Below are 16,174 nucleotides of genomic sequence, written 5' to 3'. Positions count from 1 at the left end.
TTTTAGGAATAAATTTAGAACCCAAACTATGTCCTAAGAAAATTTTTCAAGCTCACATCTCAACCTCTTCTCTAATTCTAAGGCTTATAATTTTGCGTAGAAGACAGGTCTAGTCTTGAGGAACAAAATAAGTCAAACTAGAACAATTTCACTGACCCCTCCCTCTTTTTGTGTCTAAATATGAGCCTCACTAAAACTTACAATTTGTAGCATAAACGCTGGTTCTATCACGATCATTACTTTTAAAGTCACTTCTGGTTACATAAGCTTTGCATTATTGAAACTAAGCCAATGTAAAAATAATTCATATTTTTCCCTCGTTAGCAGGGTTGCTAAATAGTTTTGGCTGGCAGTGTCACTTTTTTTAACCAAAATTCGACTTCTGGCAACAAATAACAATCTAAAAATTGTCACCTTCGATTTCAGCCACAGAAATACACATGGGTGCAACGGTAGCTCCACCTAAATTTATGAGATTCGATACACTTTTAAAAATCCTCTGAAGGTAATCTCTGTATTTTACTAATTAATGGGGCATATATACAAACATCTCTTAAACCTTAGGCATATCAAAAACGACAAAGTTATTAAGGTATTGTGCGAATATTTTTTTCTTTTTGGGTATTATCCTGCAATAAGCGACCACATTCACAAAAATAATAGAATAATGGGGATGCGGTATAAATTCACATGGTTTCAAACTACAAAACATTTTGTATGTAACATTTCAACCCACAAAAGTGTCCTAATAGGGATTTTTAAGGAATTATTGAGCAAAACATTTAACTATGTATAGTGAAACAATTCTCACTACTTAAAACTTCCCGCTGGTTTCTCATGCAACAGAAACCCATTTAACTCGACCCTTGTGCATACCATCCCCCATGTAATTCAACCCCCACACAACTCACCCTAATTCAAGTCAACCTCCATTGATCTCACCCCTCATTCAACTCAACACCTGCGCAATTCAAACCTCATTTAACTGAACAGCTACTGAACACAATCCCCATTCAATTTGACACCCATTCAACAAACCTGACATCAAAGACCTATCCTGAGATAAGGTTAGGTTGAGCTGCGTGTGGCTGAATTGCATGGGGGTTGAGTTACATGAGGGTTGAGTTGTGAGGTGTTTGAATTGAAATGGGGTCGAGTTAAATATTGGGTTAAGTTGCACAAGTGTTGAGTAAAAAAACAACCACCTTTCCCACTATATAGACACCCACATTATCCCTGAGTCATCCTTTATGATGTCGCTAGTGGCTCTTCACTTAAAACTTTGCCGCAGCGACGACTATATCTTGGCGGAAAGCCTCATCAAAGTCTGTAACTTTTTGAAAACAGTAATGATTTTCAACCAATGGAATTACCGATTTTTACCCATCTGTGGTTTTATGGTGCTTTAAATTTTTCTAGTGCATTGACTCCTCCCTCTGAAAAAAGTGTATGGTCCCTCTCATAACTCCATACATTTTTCAGATGCCATCTGTTTTCTGTTTCTCTTAATTCAATTTTTATGTTACTGATGTTCGTAAATAGTGAATAGTCACGAAATTTTGAATAATTTCGTGAATAGTGAGTCACTTGACCGTATTTCAGTAAATTCTATTTAATGATGATAATAAAAGTCAGGTAGTTACTTAGGAATTATTTTAAGATGACGAGGGGGAGGAGTAAATTTGGAAAAACTGCTAAACTAAATGGAAATTTCAGAAAACAGAAAAGATCTAAAGATATGAAAAGCTACACCAATCGTGAAAATACAGGGAAGGAAAGATATTTTTAAAGAAGGAACAAAATTATATTTTCCCTAATCTATGAGAGGGGCATTTATTGATTTTTTTTAATGAATGTGTCAGGGAATCTTTAAAATGTCATTAGTGGTTATTCAACTGGGTTTAACTAATAAATCACACACACTCCCAACTGGCAACCCTGAACTAAAAATTTTATTTAAATACGATTTTACAAAAACCATGATGAGTGGCCACGTAAAAACTAAAAAAAAGGAAGAAAAAACTAAAAAAATTCAAGTGTACCTTATATTTCAAAAATTTGGCTAATAACATAAAACGAAAACACACATGTTTCCCAAACCACCGTTTTAAACTAGACATAGAACATATAACATTAGAACTAGAGTATACATAGAACATTGCTTACACATTTATCGATATTTTTTACACAATAGCACTACAATAGCACAATGGCACTACAATAGCACTGACATTTTCCTCCTCTAAAGCCAAAAACTAGCTCAATATACGTCGGTTGTCCCCTGCCAAAACATATTATCTAAAAAAAAGAAATATTTTGAGTTAACTTCGAGAAAAGTTCGAGTTTTAGTTACATTTTTTGAAATAAGACTATGTATTCACCTTGGGATAAAATAGATTTCATGGTTTTCTGAAACCAAAACATACAAGAATTACTACAACATACTAAAAACATACTAGAATGTACAAACATACTAGAAGGACTAAACTTAGTATTCATGTTCAGAAAAAAAATTGGTGGCAAAGACGAGAAGAAAACAGTTGAAAAACTTATCCATGAGGTTCTGATTTTTCTTCTCTTTCTGTCGGTCCAATAATGGAAAAAAAAATCACTGTTCTGCAATTTTTTCAAAATTTGAAAAAAATAGATTCTAAACTTTGACCAAGGACATTGGATTTGCCTACTATGATTTTTTTGAATCGAATCAAACGCAAAATGTTTTGCTGGAGTTTTGTTAAAACTTTTGTTAGGTGTTACATGAGAAATAAAACTATTCAATGCATGATAGCTGATTGCTTCAAAACAAAAAGCAACGTACGATTACTTTTCCTTCGTGTCCTTTTTAAATATTGATTAACATTCTTCTTTTTTTAATTACAAATTTAGAGCTTATATACTAACATTATTTTTTAACCAATTCTATAAGTTAATTTTTCTAATTTAATCTCTTTTACTTCTAATAGTAATTGCTCCTTTTTCATGTGGTTATTTTAATTGTCATGACAATCGCACAAGTCTATATATCCTATTATAAGCTGTATATAAGCCTATATAGCCTATTGATAAAAGCCTATTTTGTAATTGACAATTTTTTCTAGATTTTTTTAAACGAAAGAGATAAGAGAAGCCAAACTAAAACAATTTTTCCTATTAAAGGCGATAAACGGTTAAAATCTATTTAACTCTTTTCGGCCCGGGATTCTTATCACCCAAAATTACGATTTTATTTTCTTTCTTTCTTTTAAACACCCTTAAAAAGACAAAACATAAAAAAAATATTTAGAGCAGCGTCCAAATTTATATTAAAACAAAACATTTTTGAGGCAATGTTACCTTTATAAGTATATATTAACGCAAAATGCAAAAAAACCATAGATGTGTTACAGAATTCAATTACTGCTAATGATCATTATTTGTTAATTATTTATCATTAATTATTTGTTGTCTTTTTTAGGCTAAAATGGTAGATAAGGAAATAGCCCGTAAAACGCTTATAATAATAAAATCTTTATATCGTAGCCTGTTCTTATCTCCAATACCAATTGCTCTTAAATCTGTGTTCTTGTACAATCTGTGCCATTCTTGTACAACGAAAAAAAAGATATCTAATTGTATTAATACTAATAAGGAATAATAGATTTAATAACAACTTCAACTAAAAATAATATTAAAAAAAATTAATATTGGAACAATACAAATAATATGATATGATATATTATTATAATGTAATATTATATTAACAATTTCATCAATATTTTATATTATACGTTATTAGGCCTATATTATTATTAGGCTATGTTGTGCATATTATTATTATATTGATATTATGTTATAATAATATAACATAATAATATAAATAATTAAATAATATAATATTTAAAAAGATATTAGCAATAATAATAATAATATTAATAATAACTGAATTCTGAAGCACATTCTATGCGAAAGATTTTTAAATTACATAAAGCACGTATCTTCAGTAAATGCACCACAAATTCTAACTTCATTGGCCTTCAACGAGCAGTACATCCTCTGAGGGCCAGGACTGGAATTCAAAGTTGGTCGTGAAACATCAGCACGTAGAATATATTCTCTCTCTTCGCATTTCCCAAAAACTTCAACCGCTGGGGTGGTACCTGGCACCGTAGCTGCATATTGCTCCTAGGTGGAAAGGGAAAGTATTTTGAACAGAAATGCTTTATTAGTCGGTAATAGAGACGAGAAGTTTAGAAACACGATGACTATAATATAGATGGTGCAGCGGTTAAAGCTTCTAAATCTTAAGGAAAATATCTATGTCTTTTTCAAAATTGGAAAATATCCATGGAAAATATATATATCTAAATATCTAAAGGAAAATATCTATGTCTTTACCAATCAAAATTACTATTATTACAAAATTGCATATAGGTAGAAAGGAAAAGTATTTTGAACAGAAATGTTATGACCTGCCTCAGGTTCTGGACAGCGTTGTTCGCAGTAATCTGGACGACCGCCAAAATACCTTCGGATTGGAAACGCAGCACGCTTGTGAGGATCTTTAAGAAAGGCGATACGTCCTTCCCAGGCAACTGGCGAGGAATCTGCATGCTTTCCATACCTAGCAAAATGCTGACGCAGATTTTACTGCAGAGAATCAGCTCGCAGCTCGAAAGACACCTTCGCGACGAGCAACATGGATTCAGACCGAACCGTTTATGTGCAGACTTGATATTCACCCTACGGCTACTGAGGGAAAAAAGCAGAGAATGGCGCTCCAAAATCTATATGATATTCATCGATTTTGAGAAGGTATTTGACTCAGTAGACCGCCAAAGTCTGTGGAAGATCAAGACACCAGACGGCCAAACTCGTTTCTTCCGCATTATGTCAGGAGTTAAGCAAGGTTGCGTCTTGTCACCGCTACTTTTCGTAATTGTCATTGATTACATACTGCGAAGTACAAGCACAGACGGAATCCAGCTGAATCCAGAAACACGCCTCAGTGATGTAGACTTCACTGACGACATTGCCGTCCTAGAATCATGCAAGCAAAGACTCCAAGAACTCCTTGGCAAAATGAGGGAGAGAGGTGGCCATATCGGCCTGAAAATAAATAATGAGAAAACAAAATGCATGTCCACCACAGATTCAGCCCCGAGCATCAATTGCAGAGACCAACACATAGAGCAAGTCGTCCATTTCAAATACTTGGGAAGCATAATAGAAAGTACCGGATCGACCACAAAAGAAGTGCTCACAAGAATCGGCCAAGCCAATGAGGCCTTCAATAGATTACGGAAAGTATCGCTGTCCCAAGTCTTCTCTATACGGCTAAAGCTACGACTCTTCAATATCAATGTTATGCCAGTGCTGCTTTACGCAGTCAAAACTTGGAACCTGAACCAGAAACAAGAGCGAAGAATACTTGCTTTTAAAAATACATGTCTTAGAAGAATTCTCAACATCCGTTGGCAGCAGAGAATAACAAACCAATCCATCCGTGACAAGACTGGCCAGCCTCTTGTGACACATACCATAAGAGTCCGTCGATGGAGATACCTTGGCCATGTACTACGTATGGACAATCTCCGACTACCAAATGCAGCGCTCCATTGGCAGCCATCGGGTCCACGCCGCAGGGGCAGACCCAGAAACACCCTGCATCGAACATACCAGACAGATCTCCGTAACCTGCACACATCAATCCAACCTCAGTGGGAGGACATACTTGCAGCAGCCAACCGGCGGGAAGATTGGCAGCTCCTTCTTGATGCCCTGGGTGCCTCTGGAGGCACAGGCGGATCTAAGGTCTAAGGTAATAGAGACGAGAACTAAGAAACACGATGGCTATAATATAGATGGTGTAGCAGCTAAAGCTTCTATGGGAAATATCTGTATCTAAATATCTAAAGGAAAATATCTATGTCTTTGCCAATAAAAATTATTATTATTACAAACTTGCTCCTAGGTAGAAAGGGAAGGTATTTTTAACAGAAATGATTTATTAGACGGTAATACAGACGAGAACTAAAAAACACGATGGCTACAATATAGATGGTGTAGCAGCTAAAGCTTCTATGGGAAATATCTGTATCTAAATATCTAAAGGAAAATATCTATGTCTTTGCCAATAAAAATTATTATTATTACAAACTTGCTCCTAGGTAGAAAGGGAAGGTATTTTTAACAGAAATGATTTATTAGACGGTAATACAGACGAGAACTAAAAAACACGATGGCTACAATATAGATGGTGTAGCAGCTAAAGCTTCTATGGGAAATATCTGTATCTAAATATCTAAAAGGAAAATATTTATGTCTTTGCCAATCAAAATTATTATCATTACAAAATTACTCCTAGGTAAAAAGGGAAAGTATTTTGAACAGAAATGATTTATTAGACGGTAATAGAGACGAGAAGTTAGAAACACGATGGCTATAATATAGATGGTGCAATAGTTACAACTCCTAAATTTAAAAGAGCATATATTATTATAATTATTATTATAAATACACAAAAATAAAGAAATCATCTATATCTGCGTCGAAATTGATTGCGACATTCATGAAGAATGAAAAAATGTTCGATTTTTATAAGATTTATCATAAAAATACCAAAATTAGGCTAAATAGAACTTTACGTTTTACATAGCTGCCAAAAAGAGAGTAATCTAGCATAAAAGAAATAATCCACCCAACTTTTTCTCATGCGTGGTTGATTCTGTGTCTTGGCGTTATTAACTTGTTCTTGGATATTGCGTGAAGTAAGCCATAACCAGAAAACGATTCCTTAGTAGGAATACGGCCACAATGACACATCTTGAACTGCCCCTTAGAAGTAGTTCAACATTTTGCACCAATGTACAGCCTAAATGATCCAGTGGAGAGTAATAGAGATGAGGAGATAGAGATACGATGAAAACGATATGGAAGATGCAGTACTTAAGGTTGTTGAATTTTAGACACGCTACAGCGATGACAGTGGTCAAGTAAGACTCTAAAATATGGGCAATTCGGAAGACCGAGGGCGAAGCGCTAGATGTTTTCAAGAGCATTGGGCTACTGATTGTTTTGGTTACTCGTCTGACTGGCTGTATTTCAAACAGTGAGCTGTGTGAAAAATGGTATTCTATCTCACTTTCTGGAGCTATGATGAAAAAGAGATTGAGGATGAAGTTTTATGGATGAAGGATGAAAGATTGCCAAATATCACCCTTCTCCATCTAGGGTCGAAGAAAGACTACAAAACTCTTTTAAAACAGCTAATGACACTCTCTTTTATAAATATATTAAAGATTAAATACTTTAATTTCAGTAAAGCACAAATGTCTCCTATGAATTTTATCCTTTTTACTCCAATTTCAAATACTAATAGTAGCAAATACTCCTAAAAACCATAATTCAGAAATATAAGCTTTTTACACTCTTTAATCAAGATTTTCCTTCTTCTTTTATAGAATAATTATCCACCCCCTATTATTATAATTATTTAATTGTGTCCTATCATTATTTATGTTTTTTATAATAATTTAGATATTCTCACAGAAGTTCCATTTTATAGTGCCGTAGTACGAATGACACTGATAGTCTTGTCGCTTAGTCAAAGGTTCGTGCAAATTTGGTAAAAAGTCTGAAAGGTGATTAACAGGAGCAGTTTAATGTGCTCTTTCAAATGAGACTGGGACACAAGTGATCTGTACCACCCTAAGTGGGGGAAACAGGGGGTAAAAAACACCCAAAAGGGGGAAAAGCAAAAAATCCTTTTCCCCTATTTTAGCTTGATATTCGGTGTCAGTGGCGTCGTTTGGGGTGGCAAGGAGGGGGTCTGTTACAAACTAAAATTAGAATATTAGAAGTTACAGTGACGAAAGTGGTCAAATATGGCTCTGAAGCATGGGTGCTTTGAAAAGCGGATGAAGATTTGCTAGATTTTTTCCAGGAAATTGCTTAAGGATTGTTCTGGGTACCCGGCTGACTGATCGTATTTCAAACTCTAGGCTATACGAAAAATGTGGTTCAATACCACCCTCTAGGGCTATAATGAAAGAAAGGCTGATGTGGCCAGGGCACGTTGTGTGGATGAAAAATGAGAGATTGCCGAAGGTTGGTATTTTCGGCCAACCGTCTAGGGCTAAACAGAAAGCAGGTCGTCCTTGTCTGGGGTGGGAGGACGTCATAAAGAAAGATTTAAAGGAAACGGGGACTTCGTGGGAGGGTGTAAAAAGGGAGGCTCTGAATAGATAGGGATGGAGGAGGAGCGTGTGTAGCTGTGTTTGCCTCAGGCGGCTTGGTGCTGCGGTGAGTTGTTAGTAGTAGCAGTAGTATGTCGATGCTCTGCGAAAGATTCTGTCATGCATGTTCACTCTGGACCACGCCAGATGGCTGTCTGTGCACGTCCGAGACATGTTTGCCCTCAGTATTCTGAACCCAGCTGTATTTTGTGAGTTTATGAAAGGAAACTTCACAGTTGGAAAGACAAAACATACATTTTCTTTTATGGTAATGGATGAAGCGCGTGAACAGATGAACGAGAAAATGAAAGGAACAGCCGGTTTGATTGGACTCACCAAAAGCCCAGATGCTATGCTTCCATGGATCACATCAGGTGCCGATGTTCAAAGGGCTGTTGAGGAGTATGAAGAAAGTTTCACAAACCCTTCTTCTGAAGAAAACGTGAAGCATCACAAGGACACCAAAATTACAGATGCGTTTCATGTGTCATGCTCAGGACTTTCTTCAAGTCATTGAAGGAAGGGGCAATCCATTTGCTGAATCAGAAAACGACCTTCTTACCCTTGAAACGAGGAAGGTCATACCCAGTAGCGTAGTACACAGCGCCAGGAACGCATACAAAATTGGACTCGACCAATATGAGAAGTTTACCGAAGATCGACTGACAACATGCTCCATGCCAGTAACAGATGTTATTAAGAAAAATAACCTGCCGCTGTTCACAAGTGCGATAGCCAAGAAACCGTCAAAGGCGGAACAAGAGACTTCTAGCCTGAAAAACAGTTGTTTTGTTTGATAGATTGTACATTGCCTGCCAGTCTCGTGACGGTGACATGGACGAGTTTTTTAAGTAGGAGAACCAGCCCACTCCCCCTGCACTGTCCAACAGTGGATCCCTTAGGAAAACTGCAAAATCTGAACTTAAAACTGGTCTATAAGCATTGCTGGACATACCAACTACTATTCCTCGAGTCAGTGCAAAAGTATTCGATGGATCAGCTTTGGTTCATATTCTTACATTTGGCTTCTGCAAATTTTTCAAAGATTACGCGGACACAATTTTTCTACCGTACATACAGAGCCACTTAGAGATGGTCAGTCGCATCGACGTTATATGGGACAGGTACATTAAAATCAGCTTGAAGAAAGAAGAAAGAGAAAGGAGAGGTTTCGGACAGTGAGTCAGCCTAAGAGAATTTACTCCTATCCCTCGGAACTGGGCTGCTTTCCTCTGTACCGACGAAAACAAAGAGCAACTGTTCTTCCTGTTAGCACACCGCTTGGCAAGCATGAATTTGTTTGGAAAGGAAGTTTACATCACAAAGGATTCAGATGTTGTGCCTTCGGTGTCAGCTGATCGAGATGATTTGGTCCCTTGCGTTCTTTGAAAGGCAGATACACAAATTATCCTCCACGATTGTCATTGCTACCTGTCTGGTCACCAACAAGTTATGATACGAGCCGTAGATATAGATGTGCTTGTTCTAGCTGTGGCCGCTTGCTCATACGTCCCACTTATTGAGCTTTGGGTGAACATTGGTGTGAAGCAGCAGCGCAGAATCATCCCAGCTCACGAAATTTATCATACTCCTGGCCCTCAAAAGTCAAAAGCTTTGCCTGGTTTCCACGTATGTACAGGCTGCGATACAGTATCTTCCTTTTCTGGCATTGGGAAGAAGAAAGCCTTTGATGTCTGGAGAAGTTATCTCGATGCAACTGACGCGTTCTTGGATTTGTCATCTGTGTCGACTGCTACGAGACCGCGAACGCCAGAGCTACTGGAGAGATTTGTAGTCTTATGCTATGAGCGGACAAGTGAAGTCCAGGGTGTTGACGAAGCGAGAAAAATGCTTTTTGCCAAGGGACGGCATATTGACCGCATCCCACTAATATCCGACGCCCTTCTTCAGAACACCAGGCGTGCACACTTTCAGGCTGGCCGAAATTGGGGAATAGCAGCCGACTCCATTCAGAGACCTCCTTCCCCCTCTGAATTTGGATGGAAGCTCGTAAATGATGAGTAGTATCCTGTCTGGACAACGCTACTCGAGGCATCCAAGGCGTGCAAAGAACTAGTCAAATATGGCTGCAAGAAAGCTTGCAAGCTACCATGCATGCATGAAGGCTTTACTACTGTGCACTAATCTGTGTGCCTGTAATGGAGCGTGCTATAGATCTGACGTCAGCAACGAATAGGCTGCTAAACAAAGGGCACCAACTGCGTACCACTTTTCTTTTTTTCTTATGTTTACCTCTTTTTATTTCTTCCTTTAGTGATTAAATTCATATCTTCAAACGAAAGTTATATTAGTGCATTTGAATTTTAAAGGAGGGGAAACGAGAGGGGAGGCAGTCGTAGATTTGAGCATCACAGCGTTCATCCCCGGTTTCCTTTGTCCAGATTTCTAATCTGCTGTCTCTAAGTTTGTTCTCGCCATTTTAGGAGGCATTCTCAAGATCGAGTGGTACTGTATTACATCACAAATCCTGGATAGGGGAAAGAGACGGGGGGGGGGGCAGGGAAACTGCCAAACTGAGTTTCTTTTCAATTTTGGCTGCGGCTGTTATCATGAATCTACTGGGAGTAGGTGGGAAACACTGGACAAAGGAAATCTTTGAAAAATTTGCAGAAGCCAAATGTAAGAATATGAACCGAGGCTGATCCATCGAATACTTTTGCACTGACTCGAAGAATAGTAGTTGGTATGTCCAGCAATGCTTCTAAACAAGTTTTAAGGTCAGATTTTGCAGTTTTCCTAAGGGATCCGCTGTCGGACAATGCAGGGGGAGTGGGCTGGTTCTCGTGCTTTTAAAAACTCGTTCATATCGCTGTCACGAGACTGGCAGGCAATGTACAATCTATCAAACAAAACAACTGTTTTTCAGGCTAGAAGTCTCTTGTTCCGCCTTTGACGGTTTCTTGGCTATCGCACTTGTGAACAGCGGCAGGTTATTTTTCTTAATAACATCTGTTACTGGCATGGAGCATGTTGTCAGTCGATCTTCGGTAAACTTCTCATATTGGTCGAGTCCAATTTTGTATGCGTTCCTGGCGCTGTGTACTACGCTACTGGGTATGACCTTCCTCGTTTCAAGGGTAAGAAGGTCGTTTTCTGATTCAGCAAATGGATTGCCCCTTCCTTCAATGACTTGAAGAAAGTCCTGAGCATGACACATGAAACGCATCTGTAATTTTGGTGTCCTTGTGATGCTTCACGTTTTCTTCAGAAGAAGGGTTTGTGAAACTTTCTTCATACTCCTCAACAGCCCTTTGAACATCGGCACCTGATGTGATCCATGGAAGCATAGCATCTGGGCTTTTGGTGAGTCCAATCAAACCGGCTGTTCCTTTCATTTTCTCGTTCATCTGTTCACGCGCTTCATCCATTACCATAAAAGAAAATGTATGTTTTGTCTTTCCAACTGTGAAGTTTCCTTTCATAAACTCACAAAATACAGCTGGGTTCAGAATACTGAGGGCAAACATGTCTCGGACGTGCACAGACAGCCATCTGGCGTGGTCCAGAGTGAACATGCATGACAGAATCTTTCGCAGAGCATCGACATACTACTGCTACTACTAACAACACACCGCAGCACCAAGTCACATGAGGCAAACACAGCTACACACGCTCCTCCTCCATCCCAATCTATTCAGAGCCTCCCTTTTTACACCCTCCCACGAAGTCCCCGTTTCCTTTAAATCTTTCTTTATGACGTCCTCCCACCCCAGACAAGGACGACCTGCTTTCTGTTTAGCCCTAGACGGTTGGCCGAAAATACCAACCTTCGGCAATCTCTCATTTTTCATCCACACAACGTGCCCTGGCCACATCAGCCTTTCTTTCATTATAGCCCTAGAGGGTGGTATTGAACCACATTTTTCGTATAGCCTAGAGTTTGAAATACGATCAGTCAGCCGGGTACCCAGAACAATCCTTAAGTAATTTCCTGGAAAAAATCTAGCAAATCTTCATCCGCTTTTCAAAGCACCCATGCTTCAGAGCCATATTTGACCACTTTCGTCACTGTAACTTCTAATATTCTAATTTTAGTTTGTAAACATATCTTCCTATTCTTTCAAACTTTTTTCCCCTGTGAAAAAACACCCTGAGCCTTGGCTATTCTACTTTTAACATCTTCACTGTTCCCACCATCTTTAATAATAATACTACGAAGGTAAGTGAAGCCGCCCACTTGATCAATCTTTTCATTACCCAATGTCACCTTTTCATCTTCACTTATTCCTAGCCATACTGACTTAGTATTCTTAATATTAACTTTCAAACCTATTCTAGCACCCTGAACTCGCAAAACCTATAAAAGTTCATTCATTTTGCTCACACTTTCATCTACGATGCTTAAATCATCAGCATAATGCAAGTCCAGGAGACTTTTTCCTCTGCATTTGATTCCGTGGTCTCCCATTGCCTTTCCTGTGCTCCTTAAGACAAAGTCCATCAAAATAATCCATATAAAGGGGGATAGATCACAACCCTGCTTAACTCTTGATTTAATACAAAACCAGCTGCTAACCTCATTTGCTACATAAACCGTAGCAGTGTTATTGTCGTACATAGCACTAATCACTTTAATGTATTTGTCTGGTATACCATACAATGATAAAACCTTTACTAAAGCTCTTCTGTCAACAGAATGGAATGCTTGCTCATAATCTATAATACTGAGGACCAAAGGTGTTTGACAACTCAGGTACTTCTCAATTATTAACCTAAGAGTGAAAATTTGGTCTACACATCTTCCACCTTTTCTAAAACCACACTGTTCTTCTCTTAAAACTTTGTCTACGGCATCTCTCAGTCTAAAAAGTATATTATTACTAAGTAATTTGCTACCTACAGAGACCAGAATAATAACTCGGTAATTACCACACCCACTTTTATCACCTTTCTTATAAAGTGGCTTAATTAAGGTTTTCCCAAAATTATTAGGTACTTCCCCTTTTTCAAAAATCATATTCATAATCTTCAGTAACTTATTTCCAACCTCAGAGCCAGTTTCCTAGCACTTTCAGGATATTCATTTTTATGTACAGGCTACCGAAAACGACGATAAACGAATCTTCCGGATGTATTTCTGGAAAGTTCCACTGAATCAGTTTGGCCAGCGCATAGAGCAGCTGATCAACTGTCAAAACTGGAGTCTGAGCTGGGTCCAGATACATGACAACTGTCTTGACCAAATTCATAGTGTGAAGTATCATCGCTACTGAATGCGCTCGATCCTAACCCCCCCCCCGAACCCCCTCCCCCCCCTCCCAGGGTGGTAGAACAATCCAATCACTTTTCCCATGACTTCCCTTCAGTTTCTATCTAATAACGATTATACCTACCAAATATCAAGCTGAAATAGGCAAAAAAATACTTTTTCACATTTTCCCCTTTGGGTGATTTTTACCCCCTGTTTCCTCCCCCCCTTAGGGTGGTCTGACAAAATTCATTAAATGAAAAATAAATGCACCAAAACACATGAAATAATCTGAACTTATCACAAATGTTATCACCTCAACTGAATACTGTTATCACCTCAACTGAATACTGTTATCACCTCAACTGAATACAAAAACAAACCAGAAGCAACCAATGGGGAAAACTGAAAATTATCAAAAAAGTTTGTGAAGGCAAAATTAACGAAATTTGTGGAAATACAAACTAGTCAAGAAAGCTACCCCTCCAGAGACGAGACGAGTTATAAAAATCCATAACAAGACAACTAAACCCGAGAAAATTCATGAAAGAGACATAATACGGCAAAATTCAACCTAAAACAGCCTAGTCAGCTCCTACGATCTTTCAATGCTAATTACCCCTATTTTGAACACTAATAACACCTGAACATAACAAGACCCCTAACACACTTAACTATGCCCCCCAAGAAACACACCCCCAAGAAACTCTTTTATCCCCATATTTGAAATTTTTACTTATTTTAAACTCTTCTTTTCTTAAGTATAGTCCACCACAGACAGCTTGACCTGTCTAAAATTATAACAAGACAACTAAGCCCTTTTCAGTTCAAGAATCAAAAATCTCAACTTTTTGGAAAATTCAGCAATTGTTAGACTTAATTTTCAAATTTTGTCAACACAAAGCCTTTACATTTTGAACAACTTTAACTTAGTTTCAAACTTTCAGAATTTTAAACAAAATAAAAAGACACTGTGAATCAAGATCTTAAAAGGCAAAAGTCTTAGGAACGGATAAGGGTATTAAATATAAAATTTTAGAGAATATATAAAGGAATTTTGAACTAAATCAAAAAACACTGAGTACATCAAAGTTGTCAAAATGTAATAAACAAGAAACAACAATGGGTATTAAATTGAAATTTTCAGGGAGATTTGAGGGGGATACAGAACTAAATCATAAGACACCATACACATCCAGGTTGTCAAAGGGGTGGATCTGCAATATATCAAGAACTTCTCTGGGTTTTAACTCGAAATTTTTTTCAGGGAGTGTTTCAGAATTTTGTTTTCATTCATAGTTCTAACTACGGATCTTTCAGCCATAGTTTTCATTCATAGTTCTAACTGTTTCTCAACTATAACTTGCTTTCCTTTTTTCATTAAAATTGACGATGCTTAATTCAAATGAAATTTTAGATGGAAATTAAATTGTTTGAAATTAGATTAAAATTAATAAGAAGAATTGAAATCAAAATAAAATTGATTTTACGGTAGGCTTCTATGTAGGAATATTAACGTTAGGCGCTTTTAAATATGTTTTTGATGCATAGTTTGAATATGTTCAACATTACTTGGGTATATTGAATTTCATTTTTAAATGTATTTGAATAAATTACTTCTCATATTTGAATTTTGAATCTTTTTTCATTTTTTTCAATTTTTTTTCAAAACACCGCTGCTTCATTATATGTTCCTAAGGAACAATTTTAGATACAACATCAATTATATTTTTTAAAGAGGATAGTAAAGTTTGCGTAATTATTTTCATCAAAAATTTGTTTTTGTTATTATATTTAAAAAAACAACAGAACAACAGCAGTCGATTAAAAAGCAGTATTTTAATTCTGGATCTCAGGCAATTCATTTTGTCCATGATATTTATAAACGGTGCGTGCCTATTACCTTCAAATAGAAATTGTGTTAGGTTTCTGCGCTAATTATTTACTCGAATAACTATTTATTTGTTATGTTATTTGGAAAATTGAAATGTGAGTCGGATACACTACCAGGTTGCAATAGAATATAGATCTTCTATATTTATTTCTTTATTTTTTTTTACTCATATCCTAAAGACCTTCTACTTCAACTTTCTCTTCAAACAGCTCGCGGAAATACACTGTTAGTATAGACTTACTAGCGGTAGAAGTAACGAAAACTGAAGATATATATATATATATATATATATATATATATATATATATATATATATATATATACTTTTCACTGGAATTTTTGAAAAAATGTTGTTTCACTAAAAACTGTAGAAAACTATGTTTTCTACAATTTCAAAGGCACAAAACAAAAATTTTGTCCCTAAAGAAAGCTCAGATCTCCACATCTGATCTACGTCTACAGGCCATAATATTTAAAATATATGTTTAATATAAATTTTATCTTGATCTTCGTTTGTCTGAAGATCATAGTTTTGTAATTTGCCTAAATTTTAAAATCATACGTAGATCTTGCGGTACCTCGACATTTGAAATTTATGTGCATCATCTCAGCCTTTCTATCAACTTTTTGAGATACTACATTCTACTGAGCGTACATCAATCCCAAATACAAATCATCTCTCATGTTGCTCAAATCTAAGCCCCAATCCCCACCAAATATTCCTCCCAGTTATTATTTTAAAAAAAAACATAATCATTATGATGACCCGGCACGTATTCAGAAATGGATTTAAGGGGGGTAGAGATTTATGGGAGGGCACCCAAGTAATAAGAAACACAAAATCGGAAACAGAGCATA

General features: G+C 36.9%; 1 protein-coding gene across 5 annotated transcripts in view; it reads right to left on the bottom strand.

The window, feature by feature from the left end:
• Positions 1-2,004: 2,004 nt before the first annotated feature.
• The window catches only part of Rab3GAP1 (RAB3 GTPase activating protein subunit 1), a 350,147-nt gene continuing 335,977 nt past the window's right edge, over positions 2,005-16,174 (bottom strand). For 4 of the 5 annotated variants that reach the window (XM_089098391.1, XM_089098393.1, XM_089098392.1 and 1 more), the window contains exon 9: positions 3,582-4,161. In XM_089098391.1, coding sequence (XP_088954517.1) covers positions 3,958-4,161 — 204 coding nt within the window. In that variant the 3' untranslated portion in view covers positions 3,582-3,957. Of the gene's footprint in view, positions 2,299-3,581; positions 4,162-16,174 lie in introns of those variants that run through there. The other variant, XM_089098390.1, reaches the window with a different exon arrangement.

Source organism: Artemia sp. Qi Xiang Cuo, chromosome 12, assembly GCF_049724085.1.
Source record: "Artemia sp. Qi Xiang Cuo chromosome 12, ASM4972408v1, whole genome shotgun sequence".
In the NCBI taxonomy this organism is placed as follows: domain Eukaryota; kingdom Metazoa; phylum Arthropoda; class Branchiopoda; order Anostraca; family Artemiidae; genus Artemia; species Artemia sp. Qi Xiang Cuo.
The sequence above is the reverse complement of the archived record's forward strand: the minus strand, read 5'-3'. Positions and strand labels throughout refer to the sequence as shown.